This window comes from Oncorhynchus masou, chromosome 22 (assembly GCF_036934945.1).
Source record: "Oncorhynchus masou masou isolate Uvic2021 chromosome 22, UVic_Omas_1.1, whole genome shotgun sequence".
Taxonomy (NCBI): Eukaryota; Metazoa; Chordata; class Actinopteri; order Salmoniformes; family Salmonidae; genus Oncorhynchus; species Oncorhynchus masou.
In genome coordinates, this window is record NC_088233.1 from 38,778,058 (window position 1) to 38,802,754 (window position 24,697).

The 24,697-nt window shown below is 43.9% G+C and overlaps 2 protein-coding genes across 7 annotated transcripts in view; one reads left to right on the forward strand and one right to left on the reverse strand.

Moving 5' to 3' along the window:
• Positions 1-4,540: 4,540 nt before the first annotated feature.
• Positions 4,541-5,835, forward strand: LOC135509464 (C-C motif chemokine 4 homolog). Its single transcript, XM_064930146.1, has 3 exons — positions 4,541-4,820; positions 5,043-5,163; positions 5,354-5,835. The coding sequence occupies exons 1-3, from the start codon at positions 4,757-4,759 to the stop codon at positions 5,433-5,435; spliced, it is 267 nt and encodes an 88-aa protein (XP_064786218.1). The 5' UTR covers positions 4,541-4,756; the 3' UTR covers positions 5,436-5,835.
• Position 5,836: 1 nt separating this feature from the next.
• The window catches only part of LOC135509463 (septin-7-like), a 28,386-nt gene continuing 9,525 nt past the window's right edge, over positions 5,837-24,697 (reverse strand). For all 6 annotated transcript variants that reach the window (XM_064930145.1, XM_064930144.1, XM_064930143.1 and 3 more), the window contains 11 exons: positions 17,874-17,980; positions 16,301-16,401; positions 15,992-16,126; positions 13,283-13,400; positions 13,108-13,200; positions 12,845-12,941; positions 10,054-10,105; positions 9,806-9,934; positions 9,428-9,563; positions 7,840-7,985; positions 5,837-7,705 (listed from right to left, as the gene is read on the reverse strand). In XM_064930145.1, the coding sequence (XP_064786217.1) occupies positions 7,666-7,705; positions 7,840-7,985; positions 9,428-9,563; positions 9,806-9,934; positions 10,054-10,105; positions 12,845-12,941; positions 13,108-13,200; positions 13,283-13,400; positions 15,992-16,126; positions 16,301-16,401; positions 17,874-17,980 (1,154 nt within the window). In that variant the 3' untranslated portion in view covers positions 5,837-7,665. The remainder of the gene's footprint in view (positions 7,706-7,839; positions 7,986-9,427; positions 9,564-9,805; positions 9,935-10,053; positions 10,106-12,844; positions 12,942-13,107; positions 13,201-13,282; positions 13,401-15,991; positions 16,127-16,300; positions 16,402-17,873; positions 17,981-24,697) is intronic.

Sequence of the window (24,697 nt, forward strand, 5' to 3'; positions counted from 1 at the left end):
TTGCAGAATATCAATGATGAATTATCTGTGGAAATTGGTGAGGGTCGAAAATGTGTGTGAGTGTGTGAGTCAGCCGGATAAGAACTTTGTAAAAAATCTTACTGTATGCATGTGAAAATATCTGATAACATCTGCAGTCTGTAGCATCTCCACTTGACACAGATCTACACCACAGATTTCTGCAAAAGAGGAAAACAGCATCCTACGCTTTTCACATCAACAAAAAAAAGAAGAACATATGCTTGGGAGTTTCCTAAAATAATTGTCATATAGTCGACCGAGTGTGACTATGCATAGACAGGGCCTTCAGAAAGTATTCATACCTCTTCGCTTATTTCACGTTTTGTTGTGTTTGTGAATTCAAAATTGATAACATTTTTGTAAATGTATTGAAAATTAAATACAGAAATATCTAATTGATATACACTACCATTCAAAAGTATGGGGTCACATAGAAATGTCCTTGTTTTTGAAAGAAAAGCTATTTTTTGTCCATTAAAATAATATCAAACTGATCAGAAATACAGTGTAGACATTGTTAATGTTGTAAATAGTGATTGTAGCTGGAAATATCTACATATGTGTACAGAGGCCCATTATCAGCAACCATCACTCCTGTGTTCCAATGGCACATTGTGTTAGTTAATCCAAGTTTGTCATTTTAAAAGGCTAACTGATCATTAGAAAACCCTTTTGCAATTATGTTAGCACAGCTGAAAACTGTTGCTGTGATAAAAGAAGCAATAAAACTGGCCATCTTTAGACTAATTGAGTATCTGGAGCATCAGCATTCGTGGGTTTGATTACAGGCTCTAAATAGCCAGAAACAAGGAACTTTCTTTTCAAACTCATCAGTCTATTCTTGTTCTGAGAAATGAAGGCTATTCCATGCGAGAAATTGCTGAGAAACTGAAGATCTCGTACAACTCTGTTTACTACTCCCTTCACAGAATAGCACAAACTGGCTCTAACCAGAATAGAAAGAGGAATGGGAGGCCCCGGTGCACAACTAAGCAAGAGGACAAATACATAAGAGTGTCTGGTTTGAGGAACAGACACCTCACAAGTCCTCAACTGGCATCTTCATTAAATAGTACCCGCGAAACACCAGTCTCAACGTCAACAGTGAAGAAGCGACTCCGGGATGCTGGCCTTCTAGGCGGACTTGCAAAGAAAAAACCATATCTCAGACTGGCCAATAAAAAAAAAGATTAAGATGGGCAAAAGAACACAGACACTGGACAGAGGAACTCTGCCTAGAAGGCCAGCATCCCGGAGTCACCTCTTCACTGTTGACGTTGAGATCTCCAGTTTCTTGGCAATTTCTCACATCAAATAGCCTTCATTTCTCAGACCCAGAATAGACTGAAGAGTTTCAGAATAAGGTTCTTTGTGAAAAGACCCAGTGTGAAAAGTGATAATCTTCTATTTGTAATAATAACAATAATTTGATGAGTTGGACTATTAGGCGTAGGCAACAGATCTTAATGAGTGCTATTTTAAAAGATTGGAGTACCCGCCAGGATCGCTCAATTACGTTAAATTAGTTGCAATGTGTGGCTTACCCTACACCAGTGGCGTGTATCCATGGATGCCAAGGGAAGCCAATAATATACAGTTGAAGTCGGAAGTTTACATACACCTTAGCCAAATAGATTTAAACTCAGTTTTTCACAATTCCTGACATTTAATCCTAGTAAAAATTCCCTGGCTTAGGTCAGTTAGGATCACCACTTTATTTTAAGAATGTGAAATGTCAGAATAATATTAGAGAGAATTATTTATTTCAGCTTTTATTTCTTTCATCACATTCCCAGTGGGTCAGAAGTTTACACACACTCAATTAATATTTGGTAGCATTGTTGAACTTGGGTCAAACGTTTCAGGTAGCCTTTAACAATCTTCCCACAATATGTTCTGTGACTTTTGGCTCATTCCTCCTGACAAAGCTGGTGTAACTGGGTCAGGTTTGTAGGCCTCCTTGCTCGCACACACTTTTTCAGTTCTGCCCACAAATTTTCTATAGGATTGAGGTCAGGGCTTTGTGATGGCCACTCCAATACCTTGACTTTGTTGTCCTTAAGCCATTTTGCCACAACTTTGGAAGTGTGCTTGGGGTCATTGTCCATTTGGAAGACCCATTTGCAACCAAGCTTTAACTTCCTGACTGATGACTTGATATGTTGCTTCAATATATCCACATATTTCCCCCCTCATGCCACCATCTATTTTGTGAAGTGCACCAGTCCCTCCTGCAGCAAAGCACCCCCACAACATGATGCTGCCACCCCAGTGCTTCATGGTTGGGGTGGTGTTCTTCGGCTTGCAAGCCTCCCCCTTTTTCCTCCAAACATAACGATGGTCATTATGGCCAAACAGTTCTATTTTTGTTTCATCAGACCAGAGGACATTTCTCCAAAAAGTATGATCTTTGCTTCCCTTGACAAAAAAGTATTTTTTTTTAAATCCAATCAGCATTGAGCTAAACTGATCGAGCTCAACTGTGAATGGTCCTGAAAGTGTAGAGGGAAGCCAGCTTGGATTTGGCATCATTCCTATCAAATCCCATTGAAAGCATACACCATTGACAGAAAAACTTGAATAGTTGCATCTTGTTGTTGTCCTCCGGTAGCTAGCTAGCCAGCTAGCTAAAATTGTTCCTTTCCTAAATTAGCCATGGATGGAGATAGGGATTTGGACTTGTGGTTTTACTTAATTCTCCATACTGGCCAATGTTTATGACGACGATTCTGATCCAATCATTAATTCATACGTTGTGCCCCTGGCATGAGAAGATGGAAGTTCAACATGTAGCTAGATGTAGAAGGCTAATGTTAAGTAGCTAACGTTGCCCATGAATGGAAGTTTGGCGAACAAGCATTTTAGACTAGGACAACAAAATATACATGCTTTTACTGGATGAAAACCATGGACAGCCACATCATATGTATCTTACATTGATTGGACTAAATTGTTTTTGGTATCTTTAAGTTGTCACTGTGTTCGACTAAGCAGAGGTGATTTGATGATGTTGAAGTGGAAATGGTGCTGGAATAGTGGAGGCAGCTCCTGTTTTCTTTGTGACTTATAGTGGACTGGGCAGTGACCTAGCGGTTTAGAGGTTGGGCTAGTAACTGAAGGTTGCTGTTACCCTACTAAAGAATAAAATAAAATAGAGTGGTGAACTATCAATTCATAAAGTGTATTTTCATAGATGAAACCACCATTTACCTACCTCTAGGCTGCTATAGCCTACATATTTATTTGGTCTGTCATTAAAAAAAAAATAATGGTAATTTAATACAATTAATCAGAATACATTTTCCAGAAATAGTTTTACCAGCTCCATGTATTCTCAAATTAAAAAAGGTGGGGGAGTGCTCCTGAAGCATTACCTACAACCCTGATACTCAGTTTTCTCCTATCACAGCCGTAACGGTTTTAAAATCCCCATTGGCCTCATGGTGAAATCCCTAAGCGGTTTCCTTACTCTCCAGCAAATGAGTTAGGAAGGACACTAGTATCTTTGTAGTGACTGGCTGTATTGATACACCATCCAAAGTGTAATTCATAACTTCACCATGCTCAAAGGGATATTCAATAGTGTGTTTTTTTACCCATCTACCAATAGGTGCCTTTTTTTGTGAGGAATTGGAAAACCTCCCTGGTCTATGTTGGTTGAATCTGTGTTTGAAATTCACTGCTCAACTGAGGGCCCTTACAGCTAATTGTATGTGTTGACTTATTGTTACAAGACATTTCAGCTTTTAATTTTGTATTCATTTGTAAAAGTTTCAAAAAACACAATTCCACTTTGACATTATGGGGTATTGTGTGTAGGCCAGTGACATTTTTTTAAACATTTAATTAATTTTAAATGCTGTAACACAACAAAATGTGGAAAAAGTCAAGGGGTGTGAATACTTTGTTTATATTCATTCAGATAAAGGGGCAATCTGTAGTTACTACATGCATTTTTGGACTTATGTATGCAGCTTATTTCAACTGTCTTTCACCATCAGAACCCAAAATATAAGTGTGTTTTACTCCAATGTTTTACATAGCTCTATTAATTTGAGAGTGGTTACATTTCTCCAACCCTATCCCTGTTATTGCTTTAACTGCTGATTGCCGCTTTAAGGCTTGTAGTAATTGTGATTGTATACCCATATTTGATCTATTACAACTAAATAATGCAGGAAGACAACATACAAAGTCACACATCTGAAGATTCAGCTTCTTCCAGGACTGCTGATGTTGTTTGATGATGGCATGTTTTCAAATAGCTGATGAAATACAGTAAGAGGAGAAAATATTTTTAGCAAAATTTTGTCATACACTATGACGCCTTCCTGCTTGATCCACTTCTTGTGAAGATTCGTCATCAGCTTTCCACTGACAGAGGGTTGCTAGAGAGACGTTTTAAGCACTGTGGTGGCACTGCTTTGAATCTTATCTTCACACCATCATGTTTACAAAGTCCCCTACCTCTCAAAAAGGAAGTGAATATAAAGACTACAGCCATTGATCAGTAGTGGTTAACTTGGCAAGCTATGGGGGCGTAGGGACATTTTGAGATTATAATGGTGGTGTGTAATGGCACCTACTCTTCAACAAAATATTAATATAACTCTGGAAGTTCCATTATGCATCTGGACAGTATTTATATGGGGAGATGTAACTCTTACGGACTCAGACTAAAGAGGAACCAAGACAACAGGGTAAAAGCCAGACCTTCGACACATCTTAAACCATCATGAAGACTACCTGCTTGGCTCTTGGGTTATTGCTGCTGACAGTGTTCCACTCCTATGCTAACCGTAAGTTCATTACATTTTCAGAAGGATTGTGCATTAACAGAAGGATGTAACCCAAGTGGGTGCTTATGTGCCCTCTTGATAGGGGCACTTAGATAAGTTATCCTTTTATGATCTTGATTATATACCTGTAAGATTGTCATGCTTATCTTGGGCTGATTGCCTCATGGCTTATAGTCAATAGTCACAAGGATGTTCTAATTGACCCATCTTATCCCCCCACAGCTCTTGGACTGCAGACATCACCAGAAAGCTGCTGTTTCCACTTCCTCAAAGTGCGTGTCCCCCACAAAAAGATTGTCTCAATCCAGAAGACTCACAGTGGCTGCCCCCTACCAGCATTCGTGTAAGTGTTTGTTCCTCTTCCAGTGATGCCAGAGTCCAACAGCACAAACGCTTAGTTTGAGGCCATTGCATTGTCTCAATTATGGAAGACTAAAGAACTAGTGACTTTCACTGACTTGCAACAGTCATTTAAGGAATAGTACCCATCTGAATAGTACCTTTTTCTTTGTACCATTATTTTTCTACTACAGGGTCAAAACTGTCAAGGGGAAATTGATTTGCTTCCAGTCGAGTGAGCGGTGGGTACAGAAAGCCTTCAACCGGCTCAAATAGCCAGCAGCTGTGGCCACATGTAGAGGCATTGAGAGTTCCAGTCATCCTTGACAACCTCCTCATCATGACTCAAGCCTCACCAGCTCCATGAAGACTACTCTAACCTCGACATACAAGTAGAGACAGTTTTAATGTAGCTCACTGGATGGCACCAAACGGTTGGTTATCATCTTACACCATGTTTTACTGTATATGTTCACTTTACTATAAAAACTTTCAGAACTATTTCCTATAACACTTAACAGTAAGAAAGTGACATGTTTATCACTTTGAAATGCAGCAATAACTATTTTGCAATATATGGAATTGATATGAGTTAAGATGCACATGCACATTATTGTGTTTTAATGTACTGTATGTGAGAATCCACTGCTTTAATAAAAGGAGAGGAAACATTTCACTTAAGCATAACCTTCTCATCTTTAATATTAATAATGTACAGTTAAAGAGAACAGATGATCATAAAATGAAGAACAGAATAAAGCTGAAGAGTGTAGATATATATATAAAAAAATAATAATAAAAAAACCAACTCCTAAAGTTATGGCTACCTTCAACATTATTAGATAGGGGAGTGGTTAAAGAATGATTTAGGAAAAGTTTGTCTCAGACCTTAGCTCAAATGATCCTTTAAGACTTCTCAGACCACAGACTAACTTCTGACTATTACAACTCAGAGACCTGCAACAAGAGACTGGTCCTGAGAAAGCATACAGTTAGCATAAAGTATTATTGTGTGTGTGAGTGTGGCTTGTGAAGGCAGTGTAGGTTGGGTCAGAGGTTGTCTTCTGGAATTTGGGGCTTGTGTTCAGTTGTGAAGTATATAACAATTTACAGTCAATTCCATTATGTATGTGAACCAGAAGAAAATGACAGGGTTTTATGTGTGTTGTATTTATCTGTGCATTTTCTGTGTCCCTTTTGCATGTCTTCAAGTGCATCTTAAGATTTCTAGAGGTTTGTCAAATCAAGACTACACTAAAATAATAATTGTTGAACCACTTAAATGATCCTACTGGATTCAAGGGATTGTTGTCCAACCATACATACATACATACATAATATATTCAAATAAAACTTGACGGACCTCAGAGAGGTAAGGGTTTAGAGGTTTCACACAATGTGTCTCAGTGTCAGAGTCTCACCATGCGTTTGGGACAAACCCATGCATTTAGTGCTCTCGGTACAGTCTTCAGAACAGGGGACAAGGGATAGATAGGGCTTTAGGTTTAGGGCTTTGACAAAACCCATCACTTCACAATAGAAGACATTGCCATAATCACGGTTATCATTGTTTTAGACACCCATATGATTTGTGTAACATTAGCTATATAATAGGGACATAATTATCTGCATCAGTATCCAGAGAATGTTATGACACTGACAATGTTACTGTTTATACCGTTAAGTGTGTCTTCTATTAGTAAAATAGAAGACACAAACACATGGTTTACAGGCACGTGCACACACACAGTCACCCACACACAAGTACACACACATTTAAGATAGGTCACCCCCTTTCCTGAACCTGGCTTTTTCATCTCGACTTGGCTTTTGACTGTCATAATTCAAAACAATTATTTTCCTGTTTCTTGTACACTCGCACCTGACTCGAACCCTTAATAACCACCTACAAGTGTGTGTTTAACATGCACACGTCCCAGGAGTTCAGGGAATGTCCGAGCGTATGCAATTGTGTTTACACAAGTCACAATGGAGTGTGCTTGTGAATGGTCTTGAGCTGCCTCTGCTGGAAGAAACAGGTGAGCCAGCTAGAGAACAGATTGTAGTACACTAGTATAAAGGATGGCTATGCATGTTGCCTGCCATGTGTAAAACTCCAAAGATCAGAGGGACATAATTTCCTCCTTGTCAGGAATAGAAATAAAAGGTTTTGGCAGACCCCCAAAAGAGGGATGTGGCTGTGTGTGTGTGTGTGTGTATAGTGGTGTATGAGTGTGACATTGGGGCGTGTTGTTGTATGTACTGAATGAGATGCATGTGTGAGGTCCATGTATGACCTAAATAGTACAATAGGGTCAGCTAGCCCACTTTAGAATGTGCAAGTGTAAACACCCTCGTAGCCCTGAGCTAAGTGCAGTGTGAACGCGGCTTATTTGCGTGCGCGTGCGTGTGTGTGTATATATGGTTTGAGGGTCATAGATTGTGTGAACATCAAAAAGGATGTAAAAACAAGTTTGCAATATTTAATTGGAGGAATAGGTTCAACTTAAAATATTTTTCCCTTCTTTTTGTTCTTTTCCATGGTCCTATAAAAAAAAAGAGAAAAAGGGAATTATTTAATATCTCAAAATTGCATTTACTTGAGAAAAATAGACAAAACATACTATATGCTTGTCTGAGAGAATAAGAGGAAGGACGATTAAATATGTCAGCCACTCACTTAGAAGCGTCAAGTTTCTGCTGCTCCAGTATACGTTGCTGTGCCTCCCAGTTTGACTTCTCTTCCTCATGGTGACGCCGCTTCTCCTCCAGTTCCTTATACTGAACCTCCAAGTTCTTTTTCATCTGCTCGTGGCGTCGCTCCAGCTGAGAAGGGAGGCAAATGTGTTACTTGTGAATAAAACAGACAGATTCACACATCCAAATTGACTTGAGGCTCTACCTCAGCTGTCCTTATTAGAAGTCGACCGACTGATTTTTCAACGCCGATACCGATTATTGGAGGACCAAAAAAAGCCGATACCGATTAAATCGGCCGATTTTTTATTTGTTATTTGTAATAATGACAATTACAACAATACTGAATGAACACTTATTTGAACTTAATATAATACATCAATAAAATCAATTTAGCCTCTAATGAATAATGAAACATGTTCAATTTGTTTTAAATAATGCAAAAACAAAGTGTTGGAGAAGAAAGTAAAAGTGCAATATTTGCCATGTAAGAAAGCTAACGTTTAAGTTCCTTGTTCAGATCATATGAAACCTGGTGGTTCCTTTTAACATGAGTCTTCAATATTCCCAGGTAAGAGGTAGGTTGTAGTTATTGGAATTATAGGACTATTTCTCTCTATACCCTTTGTATTTCATTAACCTTTGACTATTGGATGTTCTGATAGGCACTTTAGTATTGCCAGTGTAACAGTATAGCTTCCGTCCCTCTCCTCGCTCCTCCTTGGGCTCGAACCAGGAACACAACGACAACAGCCACCCTCGAAGCAGCGTTACCCATGCAGAGCAAGGGGAACAACTACTAGAAGGCTCAGAGCGAGTGAGGTTTGAAACGCTATTAGCGCGTGCTAACTAGCTAGCCATTTCACTTCGGTTACACCAGCCTCATCTCGGGAGTTGATATGCTTGAAGTCATAAACAGCGCAATACTTGACGCACAACAAAGAGCTGCTGGCAAAAACGCACAAAAGTGCTGTTTGAATGAATGTTTACGCTCCTGCTTCTGCCTACTACCGCTCAGTCAGATACTTAGATACTTGTATGCTCAGTCAGATTATATGCAACGCAGGACACGCTAGATAATATCTAGTAATATCATCAACCATGTGTAGTTAACTAGTGATTATGATTGGATTGATTTTTATAAGATAAGTTTAATGCTAGCTAGCAATTTACCTTGGCTTACTGCATTCGCGTAACAGGCAGTCTCCTTGTGGAGTGCAACGAGAGACAGGTCGTTATTGCGTTGGACTATTTAACTGTAAGGTTGTAAGATTGCATCCCCCGAGTTGACAAGGTGAAAATCTGTCGTTCTGCCTGTCCCTGAACGAGGCAGTTAACCCACCGTTCCTAGGCTGTCATTGAAAATATAAGAATGTGTCCTTAACTGACTTGCCTAGTTAAATAAAGATTAAAAGGTGTAAAAAACACACAAAAAAACGGCAAAATTGGTGTCCAAAAATACCGATTTCTGATTGTTATGAAAACTTGAAATCGGCCCTAATTAAATCGGCCATTCGGATTACTCGGTGGAATTCTAGTCCTTATGTCTCCCAATTGGTGTACACACACACCTCAGCCTCAGAGTCCTTCAGTTTCTGTTTCTTCTCCTTGACCTTCATCTCAAACACCTGCTCCATCTCTGTTTCCATCTTCTTCATCTTCATGACATGTTCCCTCCGCTCCTCCTCCATCTGGGCCAGGGGGCTTCTACAGGTCAAAGGTGAGGGACCAAACATCAAGAATCACTAACAGTGACCAGTGATCAATGAAACACATCCCAACCAATACCGTCTGGTCACCGTCACTTAATGACATTATGACTCAAACGTCAGGTTCATCTATGAAATAAGCTTTACAGCATATTTTAGATTCTTCCTCAGCCTGTCTGATTACTATTGAACATATCAGATCTATGGTATTTCCTCTGATGATTAAGTTCTCTCTCCTACCTGGTCATTTGGTTCTTGGTCTTGCTGGTGTCCACTCCTCCATTGCAGGTTACGGCAGCAAGCTTTTTGCTGCGGTAGTTCTCATAGTGGACGTTGTTGGTCACATCCTTCAGATCTTGCATATGGGTCCTACAGGAGAGAATTGGGGAAGTTGGGTCTCAAATAATTATATCACTGTAAATACCGTGTTATAATCACTGACAATAATGGATGAATAAAAGGATTGACATGCATCCTCTGTCTCTCACCTGATCAGCATGTTCCGTAACACAGTGAAGTCACAGTGCTCCCCGTTCTCCACTAAAACAGGAAGAGAGAGAGAGAGAGATGTCAGAGACCCACAGAGATTGTTCTCTTCACATCGCCATCAATCATTATTGGCTACTGGTAGAATACACACCAGTTCCCAGAATTCCCGGTAACATTACAAAGGCTCTCGGATCAAAAGGGACAATTTCTTCTCTCGGAGCCAAAAATCACTGGGTCGCTCAGCTAGTCTACATTCTTATTACAGGTAATTTACCCGATGAGACTGTTAGGTAGTCAAACACACAGACAACACACAAAGTCATTGGCCAAAAGGACCCGTGCTCAGACTGTAAACAAGAATGTGTCTGCTCAGTGAACACACAGACATGGTTAAAACTATCACTAAGGACAGAGACACATTTCACTGGACCACTGCTCAAACACACACATTCAGTAGTATACAGTACATAGAGTAGTCAACAGACAGACATGTCACAGACCAGACAGACCACTGCTCTAAGACATACATTTCAGCTGATTAAACACACACATGGTTAAAAGATCACATGGGATTCTGGAAAAGGACCGCAGAGACACTGCTGCTGAGGATGTGGATTTTTCCTCTTTCCTGATCAAAACATGTCTCCTTTACTACATAGCTCCTCTCCCCAGGCCCCACCTTATCTGGGGCTAAGCGTAACGTGCATAATATAATAAATATATCCCATTTAGCAGACGCTTTTGTCCAAAGCGACTTACAAGTCGGCTGGGGCCACTACTTTTACATATGGGTGGCCCCAGCGGGGAATCGAACCCACGACGCTTGGCGTTGCAAGCGCCATGCTCTACCGACTGAGCCACACAGCTGTCAGCTGTGGATCTCAGGAAGAGGAGGAGGACACCTTACCCGTGAGGTGCATGCATAGAGCCCCTGCTGTCACCTACCTGAGTGACTTCTGACGGGAGGGAGGAGAGGGCACACGGGAACCCAGGTCCTGCCCAGGTGACCCCTGTAACCCGTGTCTGTCCACCCTGACTGTCTACTGAACGAGGGGTTACATGAGGGGAGATGAGGGCTGGCAGGGCAGGCCAGCCTCAGTGATGGGATGGGAGAGGAGGAGGGTTCTCGGTTGAGGTGGGGTCACAGGGTCATAACAAAGCATGGTTGTAGCTCTAATGGAAAGACACACCCTCGGCCGATTGGCTGAAAACTCCTGATGTACGCTGGACTGAATGGTTGTTGCCTCCTCACTTTTGTTTTCAGTGCCGTGCCGTTAAAACAAAGCAACACTGAGAGCAAGATCACTGCTATCGCATTGGGTCAGCTTGCCCATCAGGAGTTTTAAGCCCGAGTGCTTTAGCTATTAATGGTCGTTAGATTATGATACCTGCATGGAGGTTTCCATTGAATGAGCCAAGAACAGGGAAAAATCTCTTATCCCATGACAAAGAACTTATTGTAAAATGTTCTATGAATCAATATGCAACGGAGTATGTGTGATGGACCCCCTGTGGGAACTACAGGGAGTGTCAGCAAACAGCAAACAGCATCACAGTGCAAGGATTTAGCACAACAGAGTGTATATAGATAAGTGACTGTTCTTAGATAATGCATGCAAAATATGTATACATTCACATACTATGTATACAATAAGTTTGTGCATTTTCAACTCTTAACAGTGCTACAATTGAGTGTTGACGAGTGGCCAAATGATGACTAAAACGAATAAAGGTAGATCATGCAGTTCTGGAAAAGGTATGACTTAATATAAAAGGGTATACTTCAGGATTTTGGCAATGAGGCCCTTCATCTAGCGTGTTAGTCGATACCCATAGACTTCCAGCCATTGTGCTAACGCTAGTTAGCATTGGCTCACAAAACTACCTCTAAATTCCTTCATACTGGACACAGACACATAAAAAATGGAATCCACAAGGTCATCTGACTCTGGGGAAGTAGATAAAGGGCCTCATTGCCCACATCCTAAAGTATCCCTCAAAGATAATCAGGTACCTATTAACATGAGTTAGAGGGTGATGTTGCTCTATTCTAGGAGAAGCGTTAGCGCTGAACAGCCTATAGGTTTCTCAATTAGTAAGAGCTCCACTTTGACCATCAACCTAATGTCGCAGCAACAAAAAGTGAAGAGGGGAGGAAGGCCTGAGGGAGAGGGGTATCAAATGTGAGAGATGGTTTTGTTTACCAAAAATGCCCTCTGTCAGTCATGGAAAAGAATAGACAGAAAGAAAAAAGAGAAAAGAAAGAATGAAAAAGTGAAAGACTGATACGGTCAACCACTGATACGGTCAACCACTGATACGGTCAACCACTGATACGGTCAACCACTGATACGGTCAACCACAGAGCAACACTTGAAAATGAAAAAAAAAATGTATTTCAGGGAACTTAAAACAAAAGAAAATCAAGTGGAGAACAACAACGATTCATTGTGGCCAATGGTGAAAAAAGGGGTGACAAGGTCTCTCTCTCTGAAGTCCCTGGGGTGGTGTTCACTGCCAGAGAGACCATGATACCCTAGTAGAAGAACCCTGTCCCCCTTTTCCAGAATCCCTGTCAGAAACACTCTCTGGGGGGAGGGGGGATTTCCTGGGAGGCCATGCAGTTTCCCTACACTAGGTCTCCACACTTCCGTGCTTCATCCACTTGCATGGCACAGTGAGTGACATTAATAAAGAACATTCTCCAGAACAACAACCCACAGACAATACCATGCCACTGTCTCATCTCAGACAGAACAGAGAACCCAGCCAGGCCCATACTGAACCTACCTTCTGCCACGCCCCAGGGGTACTGACGACCTCTGACCTTCTTGCCGTTCACTTCAATCACCACGTTGCTGCCAACCACTGCCAGAGGCATCCGCTCCTGCCGCACAGGGAGACAGAGGGAGAAGTGACAGTTAATCAGTGAGCCTGTACAGTATCGACAACCTATTAGATAACCAAACTGACAGGGACAAAACAAAATGGCAGATGGGGACTAGTGTGGACTGATACCAATGACCGTATCAGTCTCTCTCATTGGACACTACCTTGATCTTCCGGATGAGCTTGCTGTCCTCATCATCCTCGGTGTCAGGAAACTCATAGATTCTGATCTTGTGTTCTTGGATTTCCTTCATGATCTGAGTTGAAGGTAGAAATGACATGAGTAATTGCCATACACATGTGTTTGTACAAACACGAATAATGAACACATACACACACCTGTTTCTTGAACAGCTGGCATTCTTCAGGTGTCAGAGTGTCTGCCTTGGCGATTAGAGGGATCACGTTGACCTTGTCATGGAGACGCTTCATGAACTCAATGTCCAGGGGCTTCAGCCTTCAACGCATTTTACACAGTTAAAAAATATATGTTCTGAGGCTCTGTTGTTGCACAGTCAAAACAGATACACAGTCAGTCAGACAAACACAGGCAGGCAGGCAGGCAGGGAAGGCTGACTTATGCGTTGATGTGACACAGTCCTGAATAATTCTCTGTAGTTAGTACACGTTCTGCTCAAACTGACGCAGTGCATTATGCCACCAGTGGCAAGAAAACACTGGAGGAACCAAAGAAACACTGACTGTCTTATTTACACTACATGACCAAAAGTATGTAGACATATGGTCGAACATCTCACTCCAAAATCATGAGCATTAACATGGAGTTGGTCCCCCCTTTCCCGCTATAACAGCCTCCACTCTTCTGGGAAAGCTTTCCACTAGAATATTGGAACATTGCTGCTGGGACTTGCTTCCATTCAGCCACAACAGCATTAGTGAGGTCGGGCACTGATGTTGGGCGATTATGCATGGCCCGCAGTCGGTGTTCCAATTCATCCCAAAGGTGTTCAATGGGCTTGAGGTCAGGGCTCTGTACAGGCCAGTCAAGTGCTTCCCCAAACTGTTGCCACAAAGTTGGACGCACAGAATCGTCGAGACATGCTGTAGCATTAACATTTCCCTAAGGGGCCTAGTCCAAACCATGAAAAACAGCCCCAGACCATTATTCCTTCTCCACCAAACTTTACAGTTGGCACGATGCATCAGGGCAGGAAGCGTTCTCCAGGCATCCGCCAAACACAGATTCGTCCGTAGGACTGCCAGATGGTGAAGCGTGATTCATCACTCCAGAAAACACATTTCCACTGCTCCAGATTCCAACGGCAGTGAGCTTTACACCACTCCAGCTGACGCTTGGCATTGCGCATGGTGGTCTTAGGCTTATGTGTGGCCACTCGGCTATGAAAACCCATTTCTTGAAGCTCCAGACGAACAGTTATTTTGCTGACGTTGCATCCTGAGGCAGATTGGAACTCGGTAGTGAGTGTTGCAAACGAGGGCAGATGATTTTCACACAATAAGCACTTGATCGGTCCCGTTCTGTGAGCTTGTGTGGCCTAACACTTTGCGGCTGAGACATTGTTGCTCTTAAGACTTTCCACTTCACAATTACATCACTTAAAGTCAACCGGGGCAGCTCAGCAGGGTAGAAATTTGACGAACTGACTTGTTGGAAAGGTGGCATCTTATGGTGGTGCCACATTGAAAGTCACTGAGCTTTTCAATATGGCCAATGTTTGTCTATGGAGATTGCATGTCTGTGTGCTCGATTTTATTATCCTGTCAGCAACGGGTGTGACTGAAATAGCCGAATTCCCTCATTTGAAGGGGTGTCCAAATACTTTTGTATATACTGTATAGTGTATTTTCATGTCTTTTCTTTTTTCCCAGTCAGTGACCACTAATAATTATGTCATGGTGGGATCATGAGGGATTCTCTTTGTTATTCTCTCTGTGATGTTCTCACTCTGGCTGATGAGGGAGTAGGTGGACAAAGGGGCTCTTCTCTGTGGCCTGAGAGAGTGAGTTCTGTCCAGGGACTGGAGGGGGCAAAGCAGTAAGGGTGATGGAGGGGGCGGTGGGGAGGGCTGTGGATTCCAGGAATATACAGACACAGAGCAACAGACCCGCTGTTACAGGTCATAGGACTAAAGGGGGCATATGAAGTGTGGGGAGAGCGACAGGGACAGACCTGGCGGAGGAGGAAGGTCACATTCTGCATTTGTCTCCACATTAGCAGAGGCAAGGACTGACATGATTTCTGATCTCTTAATCCATTACCTTGTGTCGGTCTAACAACTGACATTTTCATGATCTTATATAATGTCACAACCATGTCAGTGTCCATAGTCCTCCTTATATGGCTACATATAATTACAGCAACCATTTCACTGGTTAAAATATGTAGGATTGATTAGATCCTAACACAAAAATTGGGCCTAGCTGATTTGCTACGGAGGCTATCTACGGAGGCGTTTTTCTAAGCTGAAAATAAAGCATCCCATTCCCAGGGATTCTGAGCTCAGGGGCTCCTCAGTGAGCTGCCTCCTCCTGATTGGCTGGCTCAGTGATGGTGAGAGCGCTTCCATCTCATCCTCAGTCTAGTGGGTGTTATGCAACCTTGTAGGTCACAACATTGGCAGCCTACATCTCTCTCGGTCTTGCTTCCCACTCACATATGTGAACTCACGCATGCGCCTACTCTCCACTCATACATTCCTGTTCACGTTCGGGCTCACATACATAGGCAAGCAGAGATAATCGATAAAGGCACACACACACGCAATCAAAAGCATAATGTCATGACTTCTACAACACAGAGTTAATGCACATGGAAATACATGGCCACTTAACTCAGAAGCAGCATAAAGAACACTTTATAATTACAGTACACATGCGGTATAACATGTTATAATTTAAAATGTGTTTCAGCTCATACGAGTCTCTTTATCAGACAAGGAAAGGTGGGTAGCATAGGCTTCATATATTTAGCCATCAAAGAGTATATACTATACATCCTATGACATCAATGTAGTACCGGTACATGATCACAAAAGGACTGTTCTCCCAAGGTCTGTCAGTACTCACCCGTGGCCAGAGGGGGCGATGAAGTACAGGCAGCAGTGAACTCTGTTGTCTGGCATCAGTCGTCGGTTCACCCTGGACTCTGCATTCAGGAAGTCCTCACACTTACTGTCAATGAAGTTAATGACAGGCTGCCAGCTGAGAGGGGGGATGAAAGAGAGGTGAGAAAGAGTAAAATAGGAAAATGTTGTTCACCTCTACATTTAGGCTCTCATTGACGCAGAGAGAATATTGCATATAGTCACACTCCTACACAACAAACAAACTCCACCATATCTTTCATACATGCTCACATTCACTCCCAATACTCACCAGTTACTATTGTCCACTGCATCTCCAAACCCTGGCGTATCGACGATGGTGAGAGTGAGCTGGACACCCCCTTCCTTCACCAGAACCTTGGACTGCTCCACCTGCAAAACAGTAACACAGTGGCTCTAAGACATAACTCCATAGCTCCCATTTCATCTCTCAGCTCCCCCATACACTACGGCTCATCTATAGCTTAATCATATTAGTCCTGGGGGGGGGAAATGGCAGCTGTGACAGTGATATGGTGCTGGTAGATTTTTCACGGTTTAGGAGACAAATGCATAATTCGCTTCCCACTACGGTTTGTTTCAGTTGCTCTCTGTTCGGCTGCTGCATACTTTCACAAGGGTAGTTATTTTGGGGCGACCTCTTTCAGTCTCTCTAAACACGCAAAAACACATTCTTTGCCTTTGCAAAACACTTTAGTTTAGATGCACATTCTTTTCTAGCAGGGCATATATCAAGCACTCAAAATACTTTCGGAAGAGTGTGTGTGTGTGTGTGTGTGTGTGTGTGTGTGTGTGTGTGTGCGCGAGCCTGCATATCTGCTTTTAAATCCATTTCAGTGAAAGAGAAACAAAATACCCCAAAAATGTGCACCCATCAATTGAGTGAAATCTGAGTAGACAGAATGTGACCATTTGACAGACATAAGAGATTGTTCTGGAATATAAATACACTCTCTCTCTCCCCCCCACCCCACCCCCCCACCCCTCAGCCCACGGCAGCCGCAGCAGACAGCCGCACACAGCACACTGGGCCCAAGTCTACCCCTCTACATTTACACTGTGGCTTTGGTCTACCCCAACAGCTCCATTTCTAAACATTGGACGCACTCTTCAATGGAGGATCAAACACATCAGCAGGAACCACGGGGACCCCAGACACACAACCAGGAATCTTAGGCCTCAACAAATCTGAAAAACAACTTAAGTCGGTCTACATTCAAAATGAAGTCACACGGTAATTTCTTGAAAACAGCTTTGCAAAAGTGTGGTTCTAATTCAGGAAATGATGACTCAAAGGTTACTAACTCCCACCTCAGTGCTCGCTGTGTGATGGAGATAAAACCCAAATATAGCAGCCAAACACCGCCCTAGTGTGTGTGCCTTTGCATATACATCACAAAGACAGAAAGCCGATGCCCAGGATGCCTCCGAGATGGGAGTCTTGTGTTTGGTGGGAAAGTCACCACTGGGTGTTGTTTCATGGGAACATTCCTAACCTCCTACTGACCCCTTCAGGCCCCAAGAGGAACCAGAGCCCCCGAGTCCAACTCTCCCCCTTCTTGTCCCCATCCTAAAGAGAGGCCACATAAATCTCCCCAAACACCCTTAACTAAAAAAACAAAAATGTGCACCCATCAATTGAGTGAACTAGCCCCCCCCCCCCCAGTCTCGTCATCTGTCCCTCTTCTGTTTATCAAGGACATATAAGGACAAAACACTGTGGGCTCTATCTCTGGCTGCTGGTGCTCTGGGTGCACTGCCTCTGGTCTGGCCGCTGTGACCAGCCAGTGGTTATTGGGTTTGTTTGAAGTGTGTGTGTGGGGGGGGGGGGGTGTGTAGGCTACCTGCACAGTCTTCTTGATCCGTAGGGATGGGCCAGGGTAATCCTTGGAGTACAGGTCAGTCAGGAAGAGGGAGTTGATGAGCGTGGATTTCCCCAATCCAGACTCACCTGTGGGAGGAGATCTGACGTCAGTTACATCATTGTCACAGTGAGGAATTCAGCATATAGCTTTTATCTGGCTATGCAGTATGCATACACCAAAATAACTCATGCATACACATACCCTGCAGTGGCATAGTCACAGTCAAGGGTTAGAAGGTAATTTATTTCCCGGATAACTGCAGCACAGGAAATAAAAGCTGATTCCTTGTCTCATTAGGTTAGGAAGTTAGGTTAGGAAAGGCCAAAAGCCTATCTGCCAGAAAGTAAGCTTTAAGTCCGAGTGAATAAAACATTTATTCTCTCACTAATCGTTCTTACCCTCTCTTCCCACCCTGACATTAGAATCATTCAGTATGTTGTTAGTTTGACTATATGATCCTATTAGTTTACAGAGGATAAAACACACACACACACACAGCTTCCATCTTACTGTGATTAATGAGTGAACATCTTCAGAGCTGTGCTTGGGAGTGACTGCTCTAGTGCTCTGGGAGGGTCAAGGATGGGTTGCCTGGCATGCTCCAGCAGGACCACCACACCAGCGGCAGAGCAACAGCAGCATTACCCCCACTGTCCCAGCAGGGGGCACCCCGACCGCCTTGCTTTCCACCATTCCCAGCACTCCCACATCAACCCATACTCATGTCAAATTTCCATCAGATTCACCCAAAAGGCTCATATTGCTTTGACTTGGGGCCAATACCAGGCCACTGGTACTTTTCAGCTGGCATTTACATAACAATGGCTAACTATGAACTTTAAAACACGGGCTCCCAAGTGGCACAGCGGTCTAAGGCACTGCATGTTAGAGGTGTCACTACAGAGCATGGTTCGTTTCCAGGCTGTAGCACAACCGGCCGTGATTGTGAGTCCCATAGGGCAGCGCACAATTGGCCCAGCATCGCCCGGGCTTGGCCGTCATTGTAAATAACAATGTGTTCTTAACTGACTTGCCCAGTTAAATAAAGGTTCCATAAAAACACCTCACAAAGCAACTGTCTTGATGATGCAGAGGTTGTTGATTCCATTTGCCCCAAGTCTTTAATGCTACACTCCTGATGGAAACACACATTTCCTGATAATGACTGACAGTTGATTTGTGCGGTTGCATGTGCTCTGCTCTGCATATAATACTGCAATGCAACCAAACCAGTCATTATGATGACTCCATGGCCAGTTGTGAAATCCTCAGATAGTGTGTCTCAACCTTCACCCCTCACACAGACCCTCTCTTTGAGGTGTAGACTCTGGGCAGTTCACATCTGGCTGACAAACAGCACTAGGTCACAGGTTCCCTCCTGCCCCCTTCAAAACACACTGTTTAAGCAGGAGATAAGACACATCAAACCCACCCGCTGTCTGCTGGGTACACCTGTCAGCACCCGGCCTATGCTGGAGGAGGTCACCCAAACCAGGAGGGGGAGAGGATAGAGGGGCAGGCAGGCAGGCACCTCCTACGCTACTCTGGGGGAATAGGTAGAGGGCAACAGAGGGTCAGGGGCATGTATCTAAAGCAGAGCAGACAGAGTGCCTGCAGATTAAATTACGCTGGAGCTTGATAGCAGTTATGAAGGCATTTTAATGGAAGCCAGTCATACCCATCATCCTCCCGCCCCTCTCTGTGGCCCTGAAACCTGGCACTGGGATCTCCTGTTTCGCTCTGCCTCTCATGCATGCAAAATGGATCTCCAAGTCCCAGATAGAGAGAGGCCCTGTTCTGAGTCTGGCTCCTGAGAAACTAATCTGCGTTTTGGGTTGAACGAGACACTGGGGAGGACAGAATTAGGATCGGAGTTCACTTGATTAGATTAAAAACAACAACAAAAAACAACAACAAAAACAGGACACTTTAAATAACCATCTTGCAGAAATGCAGTATGAAATCTATTGTAATCCTGGTATAAAATATAGCCGAAGAGCTTTCATCTCTGGTCCCTAGACTAGAGCCTCCTCGTCTTTTGTTAGCTTGAGGGCGACTGCTGATGTTGGCTAGAAAAACAAATGAAGGGAAATGAATAACATGTGGACGAGAAAGGACATCAATCACAACGTGATAACAGTCCATATATCTATTATCCTTTATACAGTCGGTCCATTATTACCACAAAGAACCAGACCCATTTTAGGTGACTCAAGGTCACCGTACCTACCATCTAAAATCCAACCCCCAGCTCATCTCCTCTTCATGCCCCTCCTGCTGTGGACCTGGATCAATTACACCCCCTGGCCCCTCTTTCTCACCAAACACACCACCTCAGCTGCACATCAGCCAGAACACAGGGAACTAACCAAATACCATAGAGCTGCTCCAAAGAGGACGCAAGCCAAATTACAGCTAATGTCCTGCGCAGTGTACTCCACTTATAACAACCACTGACCTTGGAGTTCATGGTAACTCATCGTGGTCAAAATCACAGGACAGCAACAGTCGACATACCACATACAGTTATTTAGTATCAGTGGCAGTTCTGTGGTGCAAACTAGCCGTCAGTTTCGCCAATGATCGTCTCTCTGCAGTAGTTACCCCACCCCCGGAGGGCAAGTCCAACCCAATTAGCCTTCCTCTCAGTTTTAATTAAATATTGGTCCGCATGATCTCTGAAAACGCACTCTCCATAAATAGACCCTGTCCCTGACGACCAAAAGCTGCATGGATGGCTGGCTGGGTGACCCGCCCCTTACTTCCCCTCTTTCATAATGGGAACATTGTGAGGGGGACAGAGAGGGAGAGACCAAGAGGCAGGTGAAGAGAAAACAACTGACAGGGAGGGAATGGAAGTACAGTACCTGCAGTTAGAGAGCGAGACAGATTGACAGGGGTATGGGGACAGACATACAGATGGACACACAGGACACGTTTCCCAGAAGATTCCTAACATTCCAGACTTTTATCTCTCCTCCCTCTTCCTGTCAACATACTAATGCCCAACCAAAAATGACCCCTGGGGTAGCAGCTGGCCCCAGACATCCTGACAGGCCCCTTTTACACTCCCCTGCTTAACCCAGCCAGACCAGACCCCTTGCTCCTCTCCTCATCACCCCACATAAAGGGGCTCCTGGTGCTTCTGGTCTGTACGCCTGTAGCTCTTTTCCACTGACAAACACAGGGCTCTCCTACCCTAACTAACAGACATGTGGGCCTGAATCACAGAGTGTAAAATGAGACATCTGGTCCACATGTACTAATGTCTATATGAGGAGAGAGAGAGGGGGGGAAGGAAGGGAAGAAGGGAGGAGAAAGAGAGAGAGTATGTGTGTGTGTGTGTGTGTGTGTGGAGAGAGGAAATGTGAGAAGGGATGTTTAAGTGGGTCAGATAAGCTCTATCAATCAGGAGATGGGATGGCTGCAGTAGGGTCAAAAGGTAATCTGATCAAGATCTGCAACACACACAAAACACACCTCAACTACTATATAGCGGAAGACAAAGAGGATGATATACCAGAAATACTATGCTATAAGGCAGTCTATATGAGATGCTCTGGTAGGCTTACAGATGGACTAGCTACTCCACTGTCTATTAAAAGATCGGGTCTGTGTAGTCAATGGGAGTCAGTTTCCCAAGATTTTTGTGAGAGAGCGGGTAATCTATAAAAGATTCACTTTGAACCCCTGAGTCTAAACAGAAACTGACACAATCAGCACGAGTGAGGTCATACAGGACATGTGCACACTGCATTATACAACAGCAGCAGCAGCCCCCACACAGAGTCACTCATACACCCTGAAGCAGTCCAACTGATCTCACACAAACAAAGGCGCTCCTGCTGTGTCTCATGCACATGGGCCATAGTAAGTCATTGTGAAATACATTTCCTTTTCTTAGTGGCTCATCTTGTTGCAATGTGATGACATGTCCTTCACCTAGAAAATCTGTGTCTGAAAACATCCTTTCTTTTCATGGTTCTACGCTTGAGGTAGTGCCATCTTTTTAGTCAGTGAACAAGAGTCAGTAGATGACAGTAAGAAGACGAACCAGAGGAAACCAATAGGTGGAAATAAACTGCATCGAACAGGGCAGGGAACATCAACTAGATTCAGCCACCAGACGAGCTTTTCTTCAGTGGAAGGTTGGGGGGCCAGAACATAATTAGAAATAATTTGTAGACTACAAATTTACCGCAAAAAAAGCACAAACGGATATAATATTTGACTAAAACGGAATAAATTTAAACCTTGCTTATATACAATCACATCTCTCTTTTACGCTGGAATACTCAAGAACAGATTCCCAAATCTAAAATGACCCGGAGCTGATTTCCTGGTGTTTTTAGAGTTGTTAATGTCTAACAATAAAACCAAAATGTACTCAAAAATCTTGAGGGGCCAAATACAGACACCCGTGGGCCGCCAGTTGGGAAATCCTGGAATAGGGATGGGATAGTGGGGGGGGAGTATGAATGGGTAGTAGGTAGGGCTGGAATAGGGATGGGATAGTGGGGGCGGAGTATGAATGGGTAGTAGGTCGGGCTGGAATAGGGATGGGATAGTGGGAGGGGAGTATGAATGGGTAGTAAGTAGGGCTGGAATAGGGATGGGATAGTGGGAGGGGAGTATGAATGGGTAGTAGGTAGGGCTGGAATAGGGATGGGATAGTGGGGGCGGAGTATGAATGGGTAGTAGGTAGGGCTGGAATAGGGATGGGATAGTGGGGGCGGAGTATGAATGGGTAGTAAGTAGGGCTGGAATAGGGATGGGATAGTGGGGGCGGAGTATGAATGGGTAGTAGGTAGGGCTGGAATAGGGATGGGATAGTGGGAGGGGAGTATGAATGGGTAGTAGGTAGGGCTGGAATAGGGATGGGATAGTGGGAGGGGAGTATGAATGGGTAGTAGGTAGGGCTGGAATAGGGATGGGATAGTGGGAGGGGAGTATGAATGGGTAGTAGGTAGGGCTGGAATAGGGATGGGATAGTGGGAGGGAGTATGAATGGGTAGTAGGTAGGGCTGGAATAGGGATGGGATAGTGGGGGCGGAGTATGAATGGGTAGTAGGTAGGGCTGGAATAGGGATGGGATAGTGGGAGGGGAGTATGAATGGGTAGTAGGTAGGGCTGGAATAGGGATGGGATAGTGGGAGGGGAGTATGAATGGGTAGTAGGTCGGGCTGGAATAGGGATGGGATAGTGGGGGCGGAGTATGAATGGGTAGTAGGTAGGGCTGGAATAGGGATGGGATAGTGGGGGCGGAGTATGAATGGGTAGTAGGTAGGGCTGGAATAGGGATGGGATAGTGGGGGCGGAGTATGAATGGGTAGTAGGTAGGGCTGGAATAGGGATGGGATAGTGGGAGGGGAGTATGAATGGGTAGTAAGTAGGGCTGGAATAGGGATGGGATAGTGGGGGCGGAGTATGAATGGGTAGTAGGTAGGGCTGGAATAGGGATGGGATAGTGGGGGCGGAGTATGAATGGGTAGTAGGTAGGGCTGGAATAGGGATGGGATAGTGGGGGCGGAGTATGAATGGGTAGTAGGTAGGGCTGGAATAGGGATGGGATAGTGGGGGCGGAGTATGAATGGGTAGTAGGTAGGGCTGGAATAGGGATGGGATAGTGGGGGCGGAGTATGAATGGGTAGTACGTAGGGCTGGAATAGGGATGGGATAGTGGGAGGGGAGTATGAATGGGTAGTAGGTAGGGCTGGAATAGGGATGGGATAGTGGGAGGGGAGTATGAATGGGTAGTAGGTAGGGCTGGAATAGGGATGGGATAGTGGGAGGGGAGTATGAATGGGTAGTAGGTAGGGCTGGAATAGGGATGGGATAGTGGGAGGGGAGTATGAATGGGTAGTAAGTAGGGCTGGAATAGGGATGGGATAGTGGGGGCGGAGTATGAATGGGTAGTAGGTAGGGCTGGAATAGGGATGGGATAGTGGGAGGGGAGTATGAATGGGTAGTAGGTAGGGCTGGAATATGGATGGGATAGTGGGAGGGGAGTATGAATGGGTAGTAAGTAGGGCTGCAAGATATGGGCAATAAATGTAATTGCACATTTTTTTGACCAAATATTGCGATTGTACTTGCGCTTTAAACTGAACGTACAAAACATTAGGAACATGACAAACTGAACAGGTGAAAGCTATTTTCCCCTGATTCAGAGGGTTGGGTTAAATGCAGAAGACACATTTCAGTTGAAGGCATTCAGTTGTACAACTGACTCGGTATCTCCCCCTTTTAAATAATGATTTTTAAGCCGTGAGACAATTAAGATGGATTGTGTATGTGTGCCATTCAGAGGGTGAATGGGCAAGGCAACAGACTGAAGTGCCTTTGAACGGGGTATGGTAGAAGGCGCAACAGTTTCCTGTGTGTATAAAGAATGTGTCACCACCCAAAGGACATCCAGCCAATTTGAAACAACTGTGGGAAGCATTGGAGTCAACAAAGGCCATCATCCCTGTTGAACACTTGACACCTTGTAGAGAGTCCATGCCTTGACAAATTGAGGCTGTTCTGAGGGCAAAAGGGGGTGCAAGTCAATATTAGGAAGGTGTTCTTAATGTTTTGTACACTCCGTGTCGATCAAAAACCTTGGGTGAACTGAATCATAGAAATAGAATGATAAGAAGCAAAGCATTTGACCAGAGACCGGGATCTTCTATTGGCACTGACTGTGAGTAAAGAGAAGCTCAAGCTTCAAGTGTTGTAAATTCTTAAGTCTTGTGAGGTGAACTGTAACAGAGGTCTATTTAGCCTCTACTTTGTTCCTATAGTATATCATGGATTTGGAC

Excerpts from the sequence above, each read along its gene's own strand:
- LOC135509464 (XM_064930146.1), top strand. The coding sequence starts at position 4,757 with ATGAAGACTACCTGCTTGGCTCTTGGGTTATTGCTGCTGACAGTGTTC. Across the intron at positions 4,821-5,042 it reads GTTCCACTCCTATGCTAACC|CTCTTGGACTGCAGACATCA; the intron begins GTAAGTTCATTA and ends ATCCCCCCACAG. Across the intron at positions 5,164-5,353 it reads TGCCCCCTACCAGCATTCGT|GGTCAAAACTGTCAAGGGGA; the intron begins GTAAGTGTTTGT and ends TTTCTACTACAG.